The sequence below is a fragment of the Xyrauchen texanus genome, chromosome 3, assembly GCF_025860055.1.
Source record: "Xyrauchen texanus isolate HMW12.3.18 chromosome 3, RBS_HiC_50CHRs, whole genome shotgun sequence".
Lineage (NCBI taxonomy): Eukaryota > Metazoa > Chordata > Actinopteri > Cypriniformes > Catostomidae > Xyrauchen > Xyrauchen texanus.
In genome coordinates, this window is record NC_068278.1 from 27,120,247 (window position 1) to 27,140,680 (window position 20,434).

Here is a 20,434-nt window from a genome sequence, read left to right on the forward strand (position 1 = left end):
TAAAGCCAAAATATAATGTCCATGCATGTGTACGCGGGGTCGCACAAGTTTAAGACAAAGTGTAACACTATATGACATTTTTGGCAGTAAGAAGGTGATCACAGATTGATAAAGACCAACATTTGTGTATGCAATGAGTTGGTACACTAAAGTTCTATTTATTTTTCTATTTGTTAATTGACTTCCATAATGGACAAGAAAAACAGTAAGTGTGCAAATGGTGTTATTTGGTTTATTTTATAATGTATATCTGAAGAACGAGGTATACAGTATTTGAAGTATTATCAGGAATTACCATTTATATGGAAACTGATTGCCAACAGGTTGTTTGTTTATCAAATATGTTGTTTAATATTAATAATTTATTAATTTAAACAATTTCTGTTCAGGTGTCACTGTACCTGTTCAAGGAGTTGCCCCTGCACTTGTGGATGCCATCCCAGGCTGAGTTTGGGTTGATTCGTGATTGGCTGTTGAACTTCAGTCTCATTGATGTGGAAAACAGACTAGCCTGCATCATACTAGAGAGCCTTAACTGGGGTTTTCATCAGGTGAGTGTGAATTGTGTTTATTGAAGAAAAGATATGCACTAATATTTCAGTTTGACTACAGCTTACCTTTTTATGTAAATTAGGCTAATTATAGATTACACTTCATTCACAAAAATTGCCTGCCACAATTGACATCATGCAATTACCTGCAGATGAAAGCAGGTGGAAAACTGAATTTTATTTACAAGATGTTTTTGTGTACATTTTCTATCAATCATTTCTGCAGTAATTCATAAAAAAATTACCAATTGATGGAGAAGAGCCTTATAACCTTGCATCTATCCAGATGCGCGGTGTAGTCAAGTGCAGTTTCGGCATATTAAAGAGGTGATTCAGGTGTCTGAAACACAATAGTCAAGTGATGCCGTACAGTCCCGGCAGAGTGTCAGATCGCAGTGGTGTGCTGCATTCTCTTCTATCAGAATCTACCCTGAGAATCAGGGATTGCGTAAGCAAATTGCAATAAGCACAGATTTTGTGCTAATCTGCGATTCCTTTAGTGAATCTGACGCTAAACTAGCGCATACAGGGCATACACAATAACCACCGCTTTTACTAGGCACAATTCATAAGTGAATACCCCACTAAGTGTTTAACAATCATCTTAAAAGTATAACTTTCCATCTCATCCACAGAATGGTGTCCTTGTTCAACCAGCTTCTTTGCACAGTGATGTCGCCCTGCTGGTCATTGAGGCTTATCAAAAATATCTCACAGACAAACCATATGGTGGCATCTTATTAGAAGGCATCAAACAGGTATGATATGTATAAAATTCTGAAATGACCGATAGGTCCAACAAATTGGAACTGTTTATGAGAAATCTCTGCATAATGTTATGTATGTAGATTTTTTTCCTTCATCAAGTATGGCAAAATGCAAAAACACTTTTGAATGACTATGCTTTGACTCTAACGCCTTTGTTTCTCAGGGCAGTTATGGCCTATATCATTACATATGTAAAATGCCTGCTTCATAGTGGTTTACATCCAAAGACTGTTATATTTAATGTTGGCTATACACTTTAGTTTAATCAAGTCAAATGTTTGATGGTTTTTATAAGTGGTTTTTATATTTGTTATGGTGAATGTTAACTATAGTTACCACTCCCCTGTGGCAGTCATTTGGAAAATAATTTCTTTACGATAACTCTCTGCAGGTGTCTTATCTGGCTAATGTGGTGCGGCTCGGCCAGACTCCAGAGTCCTCTTTTAACCAGTGGGCCTGGGACCTGGTTCTGAGGCTGAAGCTTCATGCCAACGAGCAAAGTCCTCATGATGCCTGGTGCCCCCTGCCCTCCTCCAGTGCCCGCAGTGTGCCAGAGATAACAGACTCTCCCACAATGCACCCTGTGTTTAAAGCTGTCAAAGTAGGCCTTCCCATTGGATGCTTCCTGGCTATCAAGATGACCACCATTGGGCACAGGTTTGCAAGGAATATTGTGACTCTTTTTGTAAGCTTTGCTTCTATTGCTGTCTTAAACATCAATTTAATATCCATAGACATCTCTTAAGTAAGCCACTGTAAATGCTGTCTCTGTGATGTTTTTTAACTTTCTGACATCAACTTCTCACTCAACTAAAGCCATAAGTGTAGATTGTGACTTCATTTTTGTCTGAACAATGAAAGGTAGGGGGCATAATAATAATAATAATAATAATTATTATTATTATTATTATTAGATTTTTTATTTATATAGTGCCTTTCAAGAACCCAAGGATGTTTTACAAAATATTGGCAAAAATAGAGATCAAAATAGAAAGTAGTTTCAAACAAGCAAGCAAGCAATCTAACAGGCATACAATATCAAAACATAAGAACACGAGCAGCAGAGGTTTGCAAGTTGTAAGCGGTGAAGTGCTTTTGTGGGTAAACCTGCAAACAAAGAGTTACAATATTCTAAACCAGAGGTTATGAAAGCGTGGATGACAGTTTCAGCATCTTTAAAGTTAAGCACAAAACGTAGGTGGGAAGTATTGCGGAGGTGAAAGAAACCGGATTTTACAAGTTGACTTCAAATTACAATGTAGGGTCAAATAACACTCCCAGGTTTTGTATAAAGGGTTAAGGCCTAACCAGGACTCCATCAATGTCAATGGAAATGCCATGATGTGAAGAGACCAGGGATTTTAGGCCAGCTAACGAAATTTCAGTTTTGTCAGTGTTGCTGCCATCCAGACTTTAAGATCTTGGAGGCAAACAGTAATGAAAGCGGGTGCAAGAACAGATTTGGACTGGGAGGCGATGTAGATTGGTGTGTCATCTGCATAACTGTGACAACTAAGACCATTGAATGATCTGGCCTAGCTGAAGCATTTAGATTAGAAAAAGAAGTGGACCAAGAACTGATCCTTGAGGCACACCATGTAAAACAGTGATAGAGAGAGATTTGTGTTTGTTAAAACTGATGCATTGTTGACTGTCTCAGAGATATAAAGTTAGACACTGAAAGGCTTTAACAGTAATACCAATAGCAGAATGGCAAACGTATCAAAAGCTGCGCTGCGGTCTAATAGGACTAGGAGGCTGAGGGCATCTGATGTGAGTAGGCGGTCATTAACTACTCTTAAAAGGGCCGTCTCTGTACTGTGGAGGGGGCGGAAACCCGATTGAAGGTTAATGCAAGTTGTATTTTTCCAAATGAGTCTATAACTGAGCAGCGTCCACCTTTTCTAATACCTTAACTAGAAAAGGAAGGTTGGAGATAGGCCAAAAATTATTCAAGACTGTGTTAACAAGTCCTGGCTTCTTGAGTATTGGAGTGATAGCAGTAGTTTTTAGTCTAAGCGATATCTGGCCAGTAGCAAGAGGCCTGTTAATCATGTGGGTGATAGATGAAATGAGAGTAGACAAGGAGTTTTTAAGGAGATGTGCTGGTAATGGATCAAGCTGGCAGGAGGAAGAGTTTGATTTACCAATCAGATGTTCATCCAAGGATGTGTTGTTTGGTGAAAAGGCCTTGATGGGGTGAACTAAAAGAGAAAATTCTGATAGAGCAGAGGGAGAGAAAGCCTGATAAATATAATCAATTTTATCTATGAAAAGGGTTTGAAAAGATTCACATAAGTCTTTAGAGCCAGTAACAGTAGCAGATGGAGGTTTGATAAATGTGTTAATCTTAGAGTAAAGTGTTCTGGCATTGCACTTTGTATTTACAGTGGATAGGTTGGTAGAGCATGCAGTGTTAAGAGCTTATTTGTGTTGTAACATATGATCTGAGAAAGCAGTAGGATGAACATAAAGGCAAGTCTTCTTGTAAAGTCGTTCAAGACACCTGCCCTTAACTTTCATTACTCTGAGTTCAGGGGTGTACCATGGGGAGGAATGAGTTGAGGGAACAGTTCTAGTCTTAAGCGGTGCGAGTGTATTTAGTACATTAGAGATCATCTCATTATAAACTGAGAGAATTCCATCTGGACAAGAAAGTTCGATAGAGGCAGAGAAATTAGAAGTGCTTATGGATTTCAGGTTGTGAAAGGATATTGTGGTTTTCATTTTAGGCTTCAAGAGTACGAGGGTAAAACTAAAATCAATATGTTTATGATCAGAGATGCGAACTACAAGACCCCGCACACAAACATTTTCAACACCTGAAGAACAGACTAGATCAAGTGAATGAGTAGGAAAATCAATGTGTTGTAATATGTCAAAAATAATCAAGAGGAGCCATGAAGACTCCTTAGCAAGAGTACAATCTATGTCAACATAAATGTTAAAGTCACCAAGCATAATTATATTTTGGTGTTGGGCACATGCAAGAGTTAATAGTTCAGTGAGGCCAGAGAGAAAACTTGCATGATGTTTAGGGGGTCTATAAATCAGCAGTATCAGAAGTAGGACAGGAGGTCTAGCAATTTTAAATGACAAATATTTCATGGCAATAGGAGTGTTTGGTTTACCTGTTCAGAAACCATTCTTATTTTTCAGCAGATAATATATTTTTGTAATTATTATTTTGTATTCTGTATGTGATTCTAACAGAGGAAATATTGTAACCATTGACAACGTTTACTATTATCAGTAATATTTCTGGCAGGATGCAGAGACCCAAATCTAGTAACATGAATTTGTTTTGAATGTTTTATCAGTTTGGAGAAGCTCTGCAGTGAAGGAATATCTCTGCTGAAGACACTGGTTCAGTCCCGTCATCTCAAAGCTGTAGTGCACATACTAGAAAACATTCTTCCACTGGTCTACCATTGCCAGTTCTACTTGCTGAAAAACGAACAGTTAAGAATCCTGTTTAGTTCATCTTGTATGCTTGTATTATGAGAAAATGTTTAATGAATTAATGGTGCCTTATGGAACCTTTTCGCATATCCAGGATTGGAATGCAGAAGTTAATAATATTTGGATAAGCTTCTATAAAGGAACATGAGAGACTACAGCAAATATATATATTTATTTTTGCAATACTATTTGCTCCAACAGCAAAATAAAAAATCAACTATTAAGTTTCCATGACTTTCCAAAGAGAAAATTAATAGAGAGCCGTGGATTATGGATATCAGAAGAGAGAAAGATACCAAATTTGCTGAAATCCCAGTGTTGACAATTTTTGTAAATTAATGCCAGGTTAATATAACACAAATAATAATGTTATAAATGTACATTAATAACAATTCTGTTTCATCACAGTCTGTGAAAAGGTCCCATTGAGTTCACGGCATTAATTAATTAATATCTACTATATATCATAGGAGCATTGCTGATGGATCTCTAGATGTTGAATGCTTTTCTGAATTAATCTCTTCTTCCAATGTTAATCAGGTTTCTCAGCAGTATCCAGCTCTTCCTGCGGCTGGATAGTGGGACTCAAGGTGTGACCCAGCAGGTCACACAAAAGGTGGCCCAGCATCTTATCGGCACCTCTACATGTGAGAACATCAAGCTCCTAAACAGTGTGATCCAGGTAGCATCTTGCAATGTATTTTGCAAAAAAATATTTTTTTATTGGCACTTTGTTTATTTGGCCCTGTGTATGGAAAATTATGTTTAATAATAAATGCCCATATTGCTGTATGTATATTAATGCTTGTTGTCCTTTTAGGCTCATATCCTGGAGAGCTCCAGGCCTGGGTATGTTGGAGCAGTAGCTGTTCTCGAATTTTGGCTTCAGGTTTTGACTGATCCAAACCTCTGGCATCGAGACAAAGATGTTCTGTACATTCTGGACCATCTGTGCCGTGCTGCATTTCTTCACCAACAAGAGGAATGTTTCCAGAAACTTCTCTATCAACAACACAAGGTTATTCATGCATTGATAACCGGAAGATTTTCCAGATGATTATCGATATACTGTATATCAGGGTTTTTTCCGATATAAGTAGGGCTACCAGTTGCACAATAGTCTTTGTCTTTTTCAAACATACACCGATCAGCCACAACATTAAAACCACCCGCCTAATATCGTGTAGGTCCCCCTGGTGCCGCCATAACAGATCTGACCCATCGAGGCATGAACTCCACAATACCTCTGAAGGTGACCTGTGGTATCTGGCACCAAGACTTTAGCAGCAGATCCTTTAAGTCCTGTTGCGAGGTGGGGCCTCAATGGATCGGACTTGTTGGTCCAGTACATCCCATAGATGCTTAATCAGATTGAGATCTGGGAAATTTGGAGGCCAAGTCATCACCTTGAACTCTTGTTTCTCAAACCATTCCTTAACAATTTTTGCAGTGTGGAAGGGCGCATTATCCTGCTGAAAGAGGCCACCATCAGGGAATACCGTTGATATGAAGGGGTGTATGTTGTCTGCAAAAATCTTTAGGTAGGTGGTACGTGTCAAAGTAACACAGGAATGCCAGGACCCAAGGTGTCCCAGCAGAACATTGCCCAGAGCACCACACTGCCTCCGCCGGCCTGCCTTCTTCTGATAGTGCATCCTGCTGCCATGTCTTCCCAATGTAAACGACACACACGCACCTGGCCGTCCATATGATCTAAAAGAAAATGTGATTCATCAGACCAGTCCACCTTCTTCCATTGCTTCCATTCCAGTTCTGACGATCACGTGCCCAATGTAGGCGCTTTCAGCCGTGGACAGTGGTCAACATGGGCTATGCAGCAAGCTGCGATGCGCTGTGTGTTCTGACACCTTTCTATCATGGCCAGCATTAAGTTTTTCATCAATTTGTGTGACAGTAACTCTTTTTTTGGGATCAGACCAGAAAGGCTAGACTTCGCTCCCCAGGTGCATCAATGAGCCTTGGGTGCCCATAACCCTGTCGCCAGTTCACCGGTTGTCCTTCCTTGGACCACGTTTTGGTAGGAACTAACCACTGTATAACAGGAACACCCCACAGGACCTGCTGTTTTGGAGATGCTCTAACCCAGTCGTCTAGCCATCATAATTTGTCCCTTGTCAAAGTCGCACAGATCCTTGTGCTTGCCCAGAGCTGACTGTTCACTTGCTGCCTAATACCTGTATATCCCACCCCTTGACAGGTGTCATTGTAACGAGATAATCAATATTATTCACTTCACCTGTCAGTGGTTTTAATGTTTTGGCTGATCAGTGTATATCTCTACCAACTTTGGTAAAGTGTGAGCGGCAGGGTAAATCAAAGGGACACTGGATGTGTCTGGCAGACGACATGGCACATTCTGAAATTCTAAACAATTATTTTCTATGAAGGTACACACACAGCGAGGTCTCGCCATCTCTGGAGGCTGCTCAACATGCATGGTTTTCCATTAAATTTGACCCAAATAATTATTACAGGACAAAGATTATTTACTCTATCCATCATTGTATTATACAGTATATGTGCGGAACAATTAATTTCATTGACATTTAAACAAAATTTTGAACCTGTCTAAAACTAAAGAAACCGCAATGAAAGCAGTCAAAAACCTTTCGTGTTTATGTGATCCATTTGAAATACTTCCAACAGCTGAATCCAATGCTAAATTCAGCTGAAAAAGGGGCATTTATCTGCAAAGTGCTTGACTTGCATTGTCATCATTGTATTTATTGAATCAATGTTAGCGAATACAGGCATAATTATTGAAAACAATTGAATGAATAGTACAGGACCAATAGAGCAACCCTAACTCTGTTCTCCTAGAACTCTGTTCTAAATGGAAATCACCAAGTAAAATAACTTAAAACAGTCAGGACATTTCTTTAAATAATTCACAGGTAAGCCAAATCTACGAGAGAGAAAGAATGCGCTGAAAAGTTGCACGTATTTCACGACGTGCAAAGCCTATGATCTAATATGATAGCTGTTCCATTAAGAACATTGCAAATAACAGTTATGATGTCAAAATAAATAAATAGCTAGGATTTAAAAAAAAAAAAAATAGGCCTGTGAGAAATGTACAATAAAGCTAAAGCTAATATTTTGTTCTAAACATGAGGTGCACACAGGATAAAAGGGTTTGACCAGTTAAGCAGTTGACCTGACTTACTTGGGGCGATTGTCCTGCTCTTGAAAAAGCGCCCAATCGATGGGAAAAACAACTTGCAAGCATGCACAGATTCAAAGACTCAAATGTTAAAACATCTATAGCAACTTACAAGCCAACATTTTGGAAATCCACTTCCCGCATCACCACTGAAGTTAATTACATAGCTACTTTGCTCTCTTGCGAGATTACATTTTTCTGCTAGTGAGAGAGGGAAGACGCATGCGCAGCCTGAGGTGAAATTAAACTTTGTATACATCTGATCCAGATATCCTGTTTTTTAATAATATTTGTTTTATTAATTGTATTTAAAATGTGTAATATTAACATGACTGTAATTTAAGCCAAACGTAAAAGTGTAAAATGGCTGAACAGTTTAATGGGGAACAATATTGACGACTAGTAGTTCCAGTGTCGACTAGCAGCATCAGAACCATTTAGATGACTAGTCGACTAGTCTCGCACATCCCTATTTTGTATATGTATCTTTCATATAGCCTACACAATGTATTTTCAATTATAAGTATGTAATTTTGTGGTTTGACAGCTTGAATGAAACCCCTTTAAAGATACATATATCATACATAATCATTCAGTTTGCACACTTAAACCAGTTTCATACATTAACCTGCAAACTCACCAACGTCACTTTCATTCTTGAAGAAGTACAAAAACCTTTGTAACATTTCTGTTCTGTACAAAGAGCTCTAAATACCAGTCCTATATTATGATACCTGTGCTTTGCATCCTGCTTCAGTAAATGTTATATCACCCCCTTGTGGTCTCCCCCCCATGCCATTACACCAGACTTTTAAACAGGTCAACCAAATGAATTGGAAAGCACATAAATTAGGCTATAAATGTAAATGTTGGCTAATGTTAATATATCGATGCCTCAAAAATATATTGATAAAATAATATGCCCATCTGCCCATCAATCGATATATTTATATTTTATGGCATGCTTATTATTCACTCTTGGCTCATGTATAACCTTCTAGCTTAATGAAAATCAATTACATGCCCTCTGATTTTTTTTTTCCCCCTCTAGAGTGCCTTAGGCTACCATGGAGATAAAGGTTTGCTTTCATCTCTTATGGGCTGGATTGTAGCAGGAAACATTACTCCATCCTTCATCGAAGGCAGCTCTCTCACAGGGGAGGTGTGTATGTTCTTTACACTTCCTCTACACAAGTCATGAACAATGAGGTTAGGACATTAAGCTGGTAATTTCTCTTTCCTTTTCCCCCTAATTCCCCCTCTCCTTTTTGTTATTTTATATTAAGGTATGGTTTGCTTGGCTGGTTCTCAAGATGGAGTCGATGTTTGAGGAGGACTCTCAGCTGCGCCGCTGTGTAGAGCAAGAGCTCCTCTCCAACTCTGCGTACACACCAGATCAGGCTCTGAAGGTACACCTAGTACACCTCTATTACAATTATCATGTGCAATCCACATCAAAGAGAACATTTTGAGTTTTGAGGTACATATTTTTGGCCTTCTGTTTGTCTTATAGTTCTTCTCGGCTCATGCACAGTTCTTAAATGCAGGGGGTTCACAATCATGGGAAATATCAGGGAATGTTAGGGACCGTTTACTGTACAATGAAAATTCTGTCATCGTTTGCTCACCCTCATGTACTTCCAAACCTGTATTACTTTCTTTTTTTCTGTGAAACACAACAAATGTTGACATCAGAATGACATCTTCAGTCTCCATTCATTTTTATTGTATGGAACAAAAATGCAATTTAAGCAACTGAGGCTGTCAGTCCGTAACATTCTAACATCTTGTGTTTCACGGAAGAAAGAAAGTCATATGGTTTGAAATAATATGAGGATGAGTAAATTATGTCAGAATTTTCATTTTGGGGTGAAGTTTACTTTCATCCTGTCTTTTGATGGTCTTATTGGAGACATTTGTAAACAAGTCATTTTAACAATTGTTTCTTTAAATATTTTATATGTATTAATTGTCCTCTTTGTTTCCGGCTTGTCAGAAAGCCCAGGTGCGTCTCAAGCTTCAAGTTGTCCCCTCCGTGCAGAGGCTGATGATCTATCGCTGGGCTCAACAGGCTCTAGTTACACCTGCAGATCACCCGCTCCTGCCTTTGGTGTGGCAGAAATTCCTTCAACTTTACTTCCGTCAACCTGGACCAGAGTTTGGGTGTGTTAGAGTCATCCTTTCCTTTTGTTAACGGTTACATAATTGTTATTTGTTTCGCTTGTTATTGTATTGCTATTGTGATTCAGTACCTATTATCTTGCTGGGTTCTGAGTCATCTGGGTCATGAGGCAGCCAGAGACTTTCAACTTTAGATTTATCTTCATGCTATGCTTATTCAACAATGTGTTGTTACATAGTACGAATGAAGATGTGCACATACTTCCACAAATTTCATATTTCACCAGACTTTGCTTTAAGCTTTGTGAAACAGTACTGAATGTTTTAATTTAACAGAAGCATGTCTTAATGTGATTCATTATTGGTATTTCCAATCTCTTGACAAATGTTTTCTTGGCTATTACCAGGCTGGAGGTGAAAGGTTGTATTGGCAGGCGTTATTTCCAGAGTGCCGCCCATCTCTCCTTGCTGAAGAGCCTCCGACAGCGGCTAGTTGAGGTGTCTGATTTCCACCATGCTGCTAGCAAGGTTCTGAAGGTGCCTTGTCCATCTGGTGAATCCAGTGATGGTCTGCTAACCCCAGGGACCCCCATCACATCTCCTGAGCTGCACACTGAATTTGTGCGGTAATGGACCCAGTTTTGCTGTCTCAACATCCATTATTCTGTTGACATTATAAGTTGTGTGTCCTGTTGATTCTTTGTGTTGTGAAGTGTCTTTGTCAGACTTGCAATCATTGTTCATAAAACAGTTGTGTATCTTGAGGAACATGACCGCCAATTGCCAGTCAACAGTGAATTTGATTGTAAGCACGTATCTTGGCAATGCTTTGGCTTATTAAAACGAAACTTGTTACATGTGATAGCATCATGCCCTGATCGTACCTGAGCAGTTTCGAGAACAGTGTCACCTACTGGTATTAAAATATGAAAAATAGCTTTTATTGCTCATAGCGTGGCCTAAAATTATGAATTATTTGGCTTATTATCAAATATTTTAGCCTATGTTCATGAGACTGGTCTTGTCTGGTTTATTGGGTTATGGCGATGACAGTGATGCCATATTTTCCATGGTCTGCCCTATTGCCTGTCCATCATTTTGAATTTCATTGAAGGCATACTCTTTCCAACTCCTACTGCGTTCATTGGATTTTGACTTGAAATTATCATGCTTCTTTAGCTTTATGCTTACTGTATTTTTGGAAACTGTTTACATTAGTTTAGGACAAAATCGACCATTTTACATGAATACTTGCATTTAATAAATACCTTTGACCGCTCAGGCATGCACCCAAGATACTGTAATATTAAATTGTTCTCTCTTTTGAAGCTTAATGCTTTCTTAATAACTCTTAAACATCAACCACATCCTGCTCTGTATTTCCATAGTCATTCAAGTTTTCTTCGTCGCTCTCAGATGTTACTAACTTCAGGCAGTCTTGCCCACTGAGGGGCAAGGGGCACTTATATGTCTGCATATATTTACATAATGTAATCATTTATAACATTGGCATATATCATAATATCGCCCACCCCTAAAACTGCTCAATGTATATTATAAGGCATTAAAACGTGTCTTGATGCTTCTTTGGCCGCTCATGTTGCCGATATGGCTTCAAAATGACCCCGGGATTGCTGCTTTCAGCTATATTTTTACTTGTTATTTTTTGTTAGTTTCATTTAGTTCTAGTTTTCATTTACTTTGCAATATTTATTTTTATTTCAGTTTTGTTTTTAAATCAGTAGTTTTCATCTTAATTTTAGTTTTAGTTTAAATATTATATGTATTCCCCATAGCCTCAATTTTGAACATAATCCTTTGAGTTACTAACATTTAAAATCTTAAGTCTATTGATTTTTAAGATAATTTTGTTCAAGGAGCATTGATATTTGAGTTGTGAGCCCAAAACTTTAAATTTTAAGTAATGTTTAATTAAGACAACTTGATTTTTCTAGTAATGACAACTTTAGCATTTATAGTGCAATGTTTTTTAAACATCTTACTCTCATTGTTCAGGCTCTTCAATGTATTTGCTTTGTGGTTGGATGATGAAAACCTTCAGAAACAGGAAATTTACTTGCCCTCTTTGCCAAAGCATTATGACACCCACCGCTTAGCCAAAATCATGCAGCGTCAGCAGGTGAGTCTGGCAGAACAAATGAAGTCTTTATTTTTTAAGAGGACTGTGTGCCATTTAAAGGAAAAAGTGGGTTGTTTTGAATACAAATAAAACCACCCCTCTTGTGTAAATTGAAAAGGTCATACTATGTTTTAGATGTCTCTCAATGTAGTTGTAATTTCTTTGGAAATTTAGCAAATTTTGGAAAATGTTGGATAGCCCCAAAAGGTGGTGGTGGTAGCTGAACACAAAAACTAAACACATGTAGTGAAACTCAGAGCTAGAAGACATTTAAACATTAACCCTGTATCAATCTAGAAAAAAAGGCCATCACAACATTTTATTGATAAATATCACATTAGTTGGATGTACCATTTTTAGATGTTCCTGAAGATGTTTATGACAAAACATTGTGAAATCTGATCTGAGAAAAGTCTGTGTGTGACTTCACTTGTAGGAGGTGTGGATGGAGCATGTGGACATTGAGCGAGTCCAGCATGAGCTGCAGGAAGTGATCAGTCTGTGGTCAAAGGTCAAGAGTGAACCTGCACTTTCCCAGAACACCAGCTCTTCCATCTTCACTGACTTCATCAATCCTCTAGCTGGTACTGAACCCACTGTTCACTCACAATGACACACTGATGTCTGGATTTTCTGATTGATCACAATATGAAAGTTAGATTTTTTTGGTTTACAATATGGTTCTATCAAATAACATTAGTAAATCAAAGGATTTCGTGAACAAACATTTTTTCCAAAAAACTATTGTTTATTGTTATTTCATGTTAGTACATAATGCATTAACTATGTTAACATATACAACTTAATTGTATTAATTTATGAAGAAATTAACATTCCAAATGTTCCAAAATATTGTTCATTATTAATTAATGTTAACTATTGTCTTAACTGGTTACGAATACAACCTTAATGAAACAGTTTTTTTCGATTTCTCTTTAGGAGTATGTCAAAAACATTTTTATCAGTCTATAGTTATAATTCTGGATAGCAAAAAGAATAATATAAATTTTTCTATATTTTATTTGACAACTGAAACCCCGTAATATTTGCTAATTCATTACAGATTAATTAGCCTGTGACGATTCCACTGATTATGCCTCATGCTTAATAAGGTTGCAGCATTAATCAACTTTCCTTTTACAGCAAGGGAACGTATTCTCACTCACCTGAGAAAGCATGATGCCCCCCAGGGGGCGCTGTCGCTTGTGCCAATGAAAGCCCCAGTGCCTGACATTCCCACTGAGAGCCTGTCAGATGAGAAAATCTCCACTCTCTTAATTCAGGAAGACCTTGCCAAACTTCAGCATCAAGCCAAGTAAGACTCTATGTGTGAGCACCCACTCGCTTTGAGTATGATGGAACTTAATGGATCTGTATATTCTTTACTGAAGATACGTGCTCGTTAATGTTTTTAATGCATGATAAATAAGACTCCAGTGTCACAAATAATGTCTGAAGCCTCTGCTCTGTATTTGCTAAATGTTGTCGTAAATCACTCCCACTGTGTTTTCTCTTTAGATTGGCAACGGTGCGGGAAACACAACAGGTCGCTCTAGACAATGAACTGTTGGAGGTGTTGCCTCAGCTCTACATAAACCAAGAAGACCAGCTCTCAATGCAGTTAGAGTGCCGAGGTAAAGGAGGACTGCCCTGTCAGGGTCCTGCACATATCACTGTTAAGGTAAACCGATGTCTTCACTTCTCACCATCTGATCTACGCTCTTCTAAAAGGGGGGGAATTGAAATAATTATTTGAAGAATCAACCAAATATCTTGAATATATTCCAGTTAGAAACATGGTCTAGCTGTTAGCTGTTTCAGACACATTGAGCCTTGTTGTTTATGTGGGTGATGCGGGTTCAAATTCAGCCTGTGTCCAGACCCCATTGCACCTATTTCCTGCTAAATAATGAATCAATGACAATAATTTCCCTCATACGCTTTATTCTCTCTCATTGTGTCTTGCAGTACTCAAGAATGCATAAACTGAATCCAGTGCAGAATCAGATCCAGGGTCTTAAGAGTGATATTGAACAGCTGCAGGCTGACGGAGTCAAAGCTCCTCCTCAGAGTCTGGCTGAGGCAGCTGTGCACACAGAGAACTTCATCACGTAAGTTCCCACTCAGCTCATCATCCACACTTTCTACATTTATGTCACCAAATGTGAATGTGATTTGTTTTCTTGTTTAGGGCCTTGGTTAATGCTTACAAATTAAATGCATCCCCTGGTATACTAAAGGTGGGCATCGCTGCTTTCTATCAGATAGTGTCTTTTGTATGCGAGGACACACAGAGACATCCACCGACTCGCCAGTTCTTAACTTCCTGTATTGAGATCCTGGGTCAGGTATTTTCTTCCCTATGTTCAGAAGGACTTTATTGCTATTTTGCAACATCTAACGTAATATTAGCCTTAATTTCAAACCTTGACAGCAGAATATTTAAAAGGTGTACACAGTTTTTTTTTTCTCTCGAAGTATTACCTATACTGTGCTTTTGGAAAATATGTTTAAATTCATGACCACTCACATAAGATGAAGATTCAAGTCATATCAGTAGCCTAATAAAAGCTGTTAATTTATTGTATGAGCGATAATGGCTAGAAGTTTTTATGTTTTTTGAATGTACCTTTTAAAGTGTAAAACACTTGTGTATCTGTGACTTTAGGTCTTTATCCGGGACGTCCAATCAGAATGTAAGCATATGCTGAAGACCATCCTGCTCAACAGGCACCTGTGTAACCTTCTGTCACCCTACTTCACCCCAAATGCCTCTCCTGCAGAGCTGGTCTCTCTGTATGAGGAAGTGGTCAACACCCTCCACACAGACAGCGGTGACGTCATTTTTATGCTCCTCACTAAAGTAATTCACATTTATGAATATAGAAAATGCTAAATGTATCACTACTTTAAGTTATGTTTAAAATTCTTTAGATCACAATAGAGTTTGGAAAATAATATATGCTAAATGCTAAAATACATTTTTATTTTTATTCTCTTCTTATTTAAGATATACTGTATTTGTTTCATTGGGTCCGGAGTAGATTTGAATGTTTTGTTCATTAGGGTGTGAGCCAGTGCTGTTTTTATTTATGTCGATTTCCATATCAAAACCTTGAATGTATTTTATAAAGTGTTTTTATGCAAAAATAGTTAAAGCATCAAACGGTCTTATTTAAGTGGATAAAACGATCACAATCCATAAACCACCTCAGATCCAGATCTTTCCTTTGTCCTCTCTGAGATTTAGATTTCTCTACTTTTTTGCATTTGAATGTTTAGCTCACTTTTCTCTTTAGAGAGTTTAATACTATAACTTTGAGTAATCTGTTCTATGTTTCTAGTTTGACATGACGCAGTGGCTGTCTGCGGCGCAGCCTCCGTTCCCTGAGCGCAGCCGACTGATGACGATCATTCATCAGGCTCTCTGCATCTGTGGACTGAATCCTGAGCCAGAAGTCCTCATGCCCTTCAACATCTTCTGCAAACACTGGACTGAAATGCTGCTTTACCAGTTTCCTGACCACTACAGCGACTTCCTGCGTTTACTCATGCAGAGTACGTCTCTCTCTCTCTCTTTGAACCACATTCATTTATGTGTTCTTTGGATTTGAATGGTTCCATGTTAAATCATCCAAATTACAAATTTTATTTATTAATTAAAAAAAAAAAAAAAAATTATTTAATTATTTATTTATAATGATTCAGTGTTCCTTTCAATTTACTTGCAACCCTAACTTTCGGGTTGCTATTCATGGCCCCTGTTGTATTCCTGGTAATGCCACTGACAATTTTCTAATGGTCAAATGACTGTTGTCCTTGTCTGCCATCTCTTTATGCAGCCTATCTCCTGATCTGTCTGCTTTGATGTCTTTTATTGGTTGCTTTCCCTGTCTTGTTTTTATTGAAATGAGTAAAAACTATGCTTTAACTGAGTAATATGAATAATACATTTTCCACTAAATTACATTTATAACTGTAAAGTGGATTATGTCTTTATCTGTCCACACTTGGTTTTGTTTGGAAGGTTTGATTATGAATGAATTTGATCAGTTAGTTGAATTTCTTATTATTTCTGTGTTCCTCTCTTTAGCTTTTCTGTGCATAATTAATAAGCATAAGACAAATGAAGGGTTTGGGTTAGTGAAACTGTGTTTATATACTTGTAATAAAATAAAATACAATTTGTGCTTAAAAACATTGACTGTGTTCTCTATCCCACAGGCTCTTCTGAGCAACTTCTCAGTCCAGACTGCTGGAGAGCATCACTGCGAGTATTGGGCTGCTCTTCTCACCCTAAAATAAAGACAGCAAAAACCCGCTCCATCCTCCTCTCCCCTCAACAGGTAACATAACACACCTTTCATTTATTATACAAGCTCTGTTAGTGTCTGGTGTTGCTTATAATTAAAATTATTATTTTTCTAGGTGGATGAGACAATTGAGTGGCTTTCCAAGTTCTTCCTGAAGCTTCGTTTGTCTAACATGGACTTCAGGAGTTTCGGTCTGCTCTCAAAATGGGGGCCGTACATTGAAGAAGTCAAGGTGTTTTGGGAAGATCTGATTAACTATGTCATTGATCTGGAACTAAACAACTGTAGCAAAGTATCAGTAGGAAGTCCAAAACTTGTCAAAGGTACAAATATATTTCCAAATATAGGTCTATTATGCATAACAGCTATTTGTGTTTTACAAATAATTTATTTGATTCCTTTATTTAATGTAGCTCTTGAAATCCTACATGCAAAAATGGCAAAACTTTTTGAACCATGGATTCTAGTCCTTGACACTGACAGCACCAGGTATGCTCTGATGATGCACAGTGATTTGGGTCATGAAAACACTGATGACATAAATTATAAGTAACACATCTCATAACAAGCTTTTCTTGTGTGTCTCATAGTCAACCTCGCTGTTCACCATGGCTTGAATCAGATGCCACAGCTGCAGCAGGCTTAGTGAGCTTATATGCTCACTTGACAGAGACTTTGCATGAGAAATTCAAAGGTAAACAAACTTGGAAAGCAGGACAGCACACAAATGTTATGATTTATTCAGCTATATTCTGCTGACAGCAAAAGATGAAAAAAAATGTTTAGCTGTTGAATTGACTGTTTAGTTCCTGTCCATATCATTAGATCTATTTCTTTTTGGTTGCAGATCACTTGTTGCCAGGACAAAGAGGAGCTCTGTGGCTCCATCTCATGCATTACTGTGAGACCTGCACTTCTCCCAAGATGCCAGAGTACCTGCTGTACACTTACCACACTGCGTACTGCCGTCTGCCGTGGAAGGACCTGCATCCAGACCAGACGCTTATGAACAAGTTTTTCAATGTGAGAGGCTCACAAAACTTGGATGACTTGCACTACTGACTTATGTTAGGTTTAGGTTTAGAATGTACTGTGTTTTAAAACAAATTACAGCAAGGTCTCAGAATACCAGCTTGTGGGCCACATTCGGCACGCAAGATATATTTTATATGGATAGTTTATCCTTGAACCTGTCCACAAATACATTTTTGTCAGTGCGATTTGTTGAAAGACCAGAGGTGGGTGACATATCAATGTGAATGTCATCAATGACATTTTAAAGTAGAAATTCAGTCTCAAATTGTTAAACTGTACACTAAAACATATTTTAAATGAATTTAATCAAAACAATTAACTGTATAGAAAATTAACTTAAAATGTCTTATTAACTGTAAAATTATTTTAAACAATTAACAGGAGGCATTAGGATAAGCTGTCAAATGTTTTGATACAGTGCTAATATTAGCTAACTAATAACAAATTTGATCATCAGCCATCTGTTATTTTTCTGGACTTGCACTTTCCTGCATCGGTATGAAGATTTCTGCATTTTTTACCTTCTATAAAACACCCAAGGAGTATTAGTGTTGCTCGGACACTGCAGCCTCTCATTTCAGAACATATTTTCGGGAGGATAATAAAAATACATAATGTGAACGGATCGTCCATATTTTTAATTCAAGAGTGAAATATAGGATCACTATTGTCACCAGTTATGTTGTATTTAGGCAAGTACTCCAGGTATTCCAATTAATTTCTTCTAATAATCCCAGATAGGCTACAGTAAATGGTTATGTTTCTTGATGATTAATCTGCAACATCAGTTTGTAAATGTAGTGAGTGTACGCATCTCTGGGGTCTCTACAGACATCCCTTGTCCTGTGTGAATCAAAACTTAACATTACAGACATCTTGTAAACTAATCTTGTCCGGAAAACTAATCACATCCAAATAGGGCTGGCTATTGGTTCCAGGGGAACTCAAATGAGACCCCTGGTCTAGACCCTTTACATAAGGAGACATTTGGTCACTTTCAAGGTACTTTAGTTTGAAAAAAGATTCAGAGATGATGATGGGTTTAAGCCTTTTAAGATTAAAATACCTTTACTCTAATAACTGTTAAGAAACACTGATAGTGGATATATTTCAGTCTGTAAACTTTAATGTGTGAATGTCCAAATAAGTGAGCTTCATTTTATGGTTTTCATTAATTTATTTCATGCTAATTGTATATCATGCTGTTCAGGTGGAAAGGGGAAGTCCAAAGAGCTGTTTCCTGTTTATGGGAGAGCTGCTGTGTGAGGTGAACTGGGTCAGTACATTGAGTGATGCTCTCAGCCCACAGCCGAGCCCCTCGGCTCAGACTATGGTGGTCTCCCTCCTCTACCTGATGGTGTTCCTGGCCAAAGAAGATCTTCCTCTCAACAAACCTGTAAGTGTTTTTTTTGGTGGTGCCCATACTTCTCTTAGAGGCCCCCTCAACATTACACATTTTTGATGTCTCTGTAAGCAAATAACCTTCAACGCATCTTTTTAGTAGAGCTGTGTCAAATAAGGCAGACATACAAAATATGTACTGTTGGGGGGCCACCAGGAACAGGGTTGGGAAACACTGTAACAGTCTTCAAAGGTGCTTATAGAGATTCATCTATAATGTTGTGCTTCTGTGCAGGAGTCCCCTGTCCTAAATCTACTTGGTCAGTCATCTTCTCTGCCTTGGCATCTAGTGGATTTTCCTTCATATGAAAACATCATGCGTTATGTTAGCACACATTATCCATCCTCCCTTGTTCTCAGTCGTGACACTTCTTCACAACAAGTCATCATATTGCTTCGAATGGCTGCTGGATTTGGGCTGCCCACACAGCCAATGCATCACAAGGTTAGCTGAAACACAATAGTCAAATTCATTTTGGCAATATTCCATACTATTTGATATGTAACTTTTAGTACATATCAATTAGATTTAGTGCTATCTGAATGCTTGATAAAAAGTTGGTAAGATGTACCTTTAGTAAATGTTTCTCTTTTAAAGATTTATCAAAAATATTCATGATTCTTTTTGCACTACATAGATATTTGTCCAATCAAATGCTCTCAAGAATAAGAGTGTCCCTCCATCTAATACCATAAGCAAACCAATTTGCGAGTAGCAAATCGTGCACTTCATCTGATTATGCATTCTTCCCTGCTACACAGTTTGCAAAAAGCAGTACATCGTTGAGTAGGTTGTCAGAAAAAGTAACAAGTCCTTTGATATGTTCTGCCCAAACTTGGAAATACATCTACACAGTAAAGAAAACTGCGCTTGTCAATCGATTTTTTGGGTATTGAAATGGAACGTAACTTTGAACATTTGAACTACTGGGCGGCTGTGGCTCAGTTGGTAGAGCGGGTCGGCCATTAATCGCAGGGTTGGTGGTTCGAATCCCGGCCCACATGACTCCACATGCCGAAGTGTCCTTGGGCAAGACACTGAACCCCAAGTTGCTCCCAATGGCAGTCTAGCACCTTACATGGCAGTTCTGCCGCCATTGGTGTATGAATGTGTGTGTGAATGGGTGAATGAGACACAGTGTAAAGCGCTTTGAATAACGTTAAGGTTAAAAAGGCACTATATAAGTGCAAACCATTTACCATTTGAACTACATCTTCACAACATCATGATGTTTAACTATTGTATTTTTTTCCTGTTAGGACATGACTTTAAAGTGTCAAGCCTTCCTTCACCTCATGGTGCAGTTCCTGACCTCTCTGGATCAGAATGGGAACATCAGTCTGGCGTCTCTGGAGACAGAAATGGAGAAATTACTGGAGTACATTGCCCTTTTTAACCCTCCTGGTGAGGAGACTAGTTCCTCGCTATTTCATATTAGGAATAGGTCATAATAATCAA

The 20,434-nt window shown here is 38.2% G+C and overlaps 1 protein-coding gene across 2 annotated transcripts in view; it reads left to right on the plus strand.

The window, feature by feature from the left end:
• The window catches only part of epg5 (ectopic P-granules autophagy protein 5 homolog (C. elegans)), a 38,671-nt gene that overhangs the window by 10,964 nt on the left and 7,273 nt on the right, over window positions 1-20,434 (plus strand). For both annotated transcript variants that reach the window (XM_052098127.1, XM_052098136.1), the window contains exons 15-40: window positions 390-551; window positions 1,187-1,309; window positions 1,711-1,976; window positions 4,640-4,780; window positions 5,322-5,463; window positions 5,602-5,799; window positions 9,017-9,127; window positions 9,252-9,374; window positions 9,962-10,128; window positions 10,494-10,712; window positions 12,103-12,226; window positions 12,663-12,810; window positions 13,370-13,541; window positions 13,745-13,907; window positions 14,195-14,337; window positions 14,418-14,574; window positions 14,895-15,089; window positions 15,571-15,784; window positions 16,451-16,572; window positions 16,655-16,862; window positions 16,953-17,028; window positions 17,130-17,233; window positions 17,387-17,562; window positions 18,785-18,970; window positions 19,211-19,420; window positions 20,236-20,380. In XM_052098127.1, coding sequence (XP_051954087.1) covers window positions 390-551; window positions 1,187-1,309; window positions 1,711-1,976; window positions 4,640-4,780; window positions 5,322-5,463; window positions 5,602-5,799; window positions 9,017-9,127; window positions 9,252-9,374; window positions 9,962-10,128; window positions 10,494-10,712; window positions 12,103-12,226; window positions 12,663-12,810; window positions 13,370-13,541; window positions 13,745-13,907; window positions 14,195-14,337; window positions 14,418-14,574; window positions 14,895-15,089; window positions 15,571-15,784; window positions 16,451-16,572; window positions 16,655-16,862; window positions 16,953-17,028; window positions 17,130-17,233; window positions 17,387-17,562; window positions 18,785-18,970; window positions 19,211-19,420; window positions 20,236-20,380 — 4,195 coding nt within the window. The remainder of the gene's footprint in view (window positions 1-389; window positions 552-1,186; window positions 1,310-1,710; window positions 1,977-4,639; window positions 4,781-5,321; window positions 5,464-5,601; window positions 5,800-9,016; window positions 9,128-9,251; window positions 9,375-9,961; window positions 10,129-10,493; window positions 10,713-12,102; window positions 12,227-12,662; window positions 12,811-13,369; window positions 13,542-13,744; window positions 13,908-14,194; window positions 14,338-14,417; window positions 14,575-14,894; window positions 15,090-15,570; window positions 15,785-16,450; window positions 16,573-16,654; window positions 16,863-16,952; window positions 17,029-17,129; window positions 17,234-17,386; window positions 17,563-18,784; window positions 18,971-19,210; window positions 19,421-20,235; window positions 20,381-20,434) is intronic.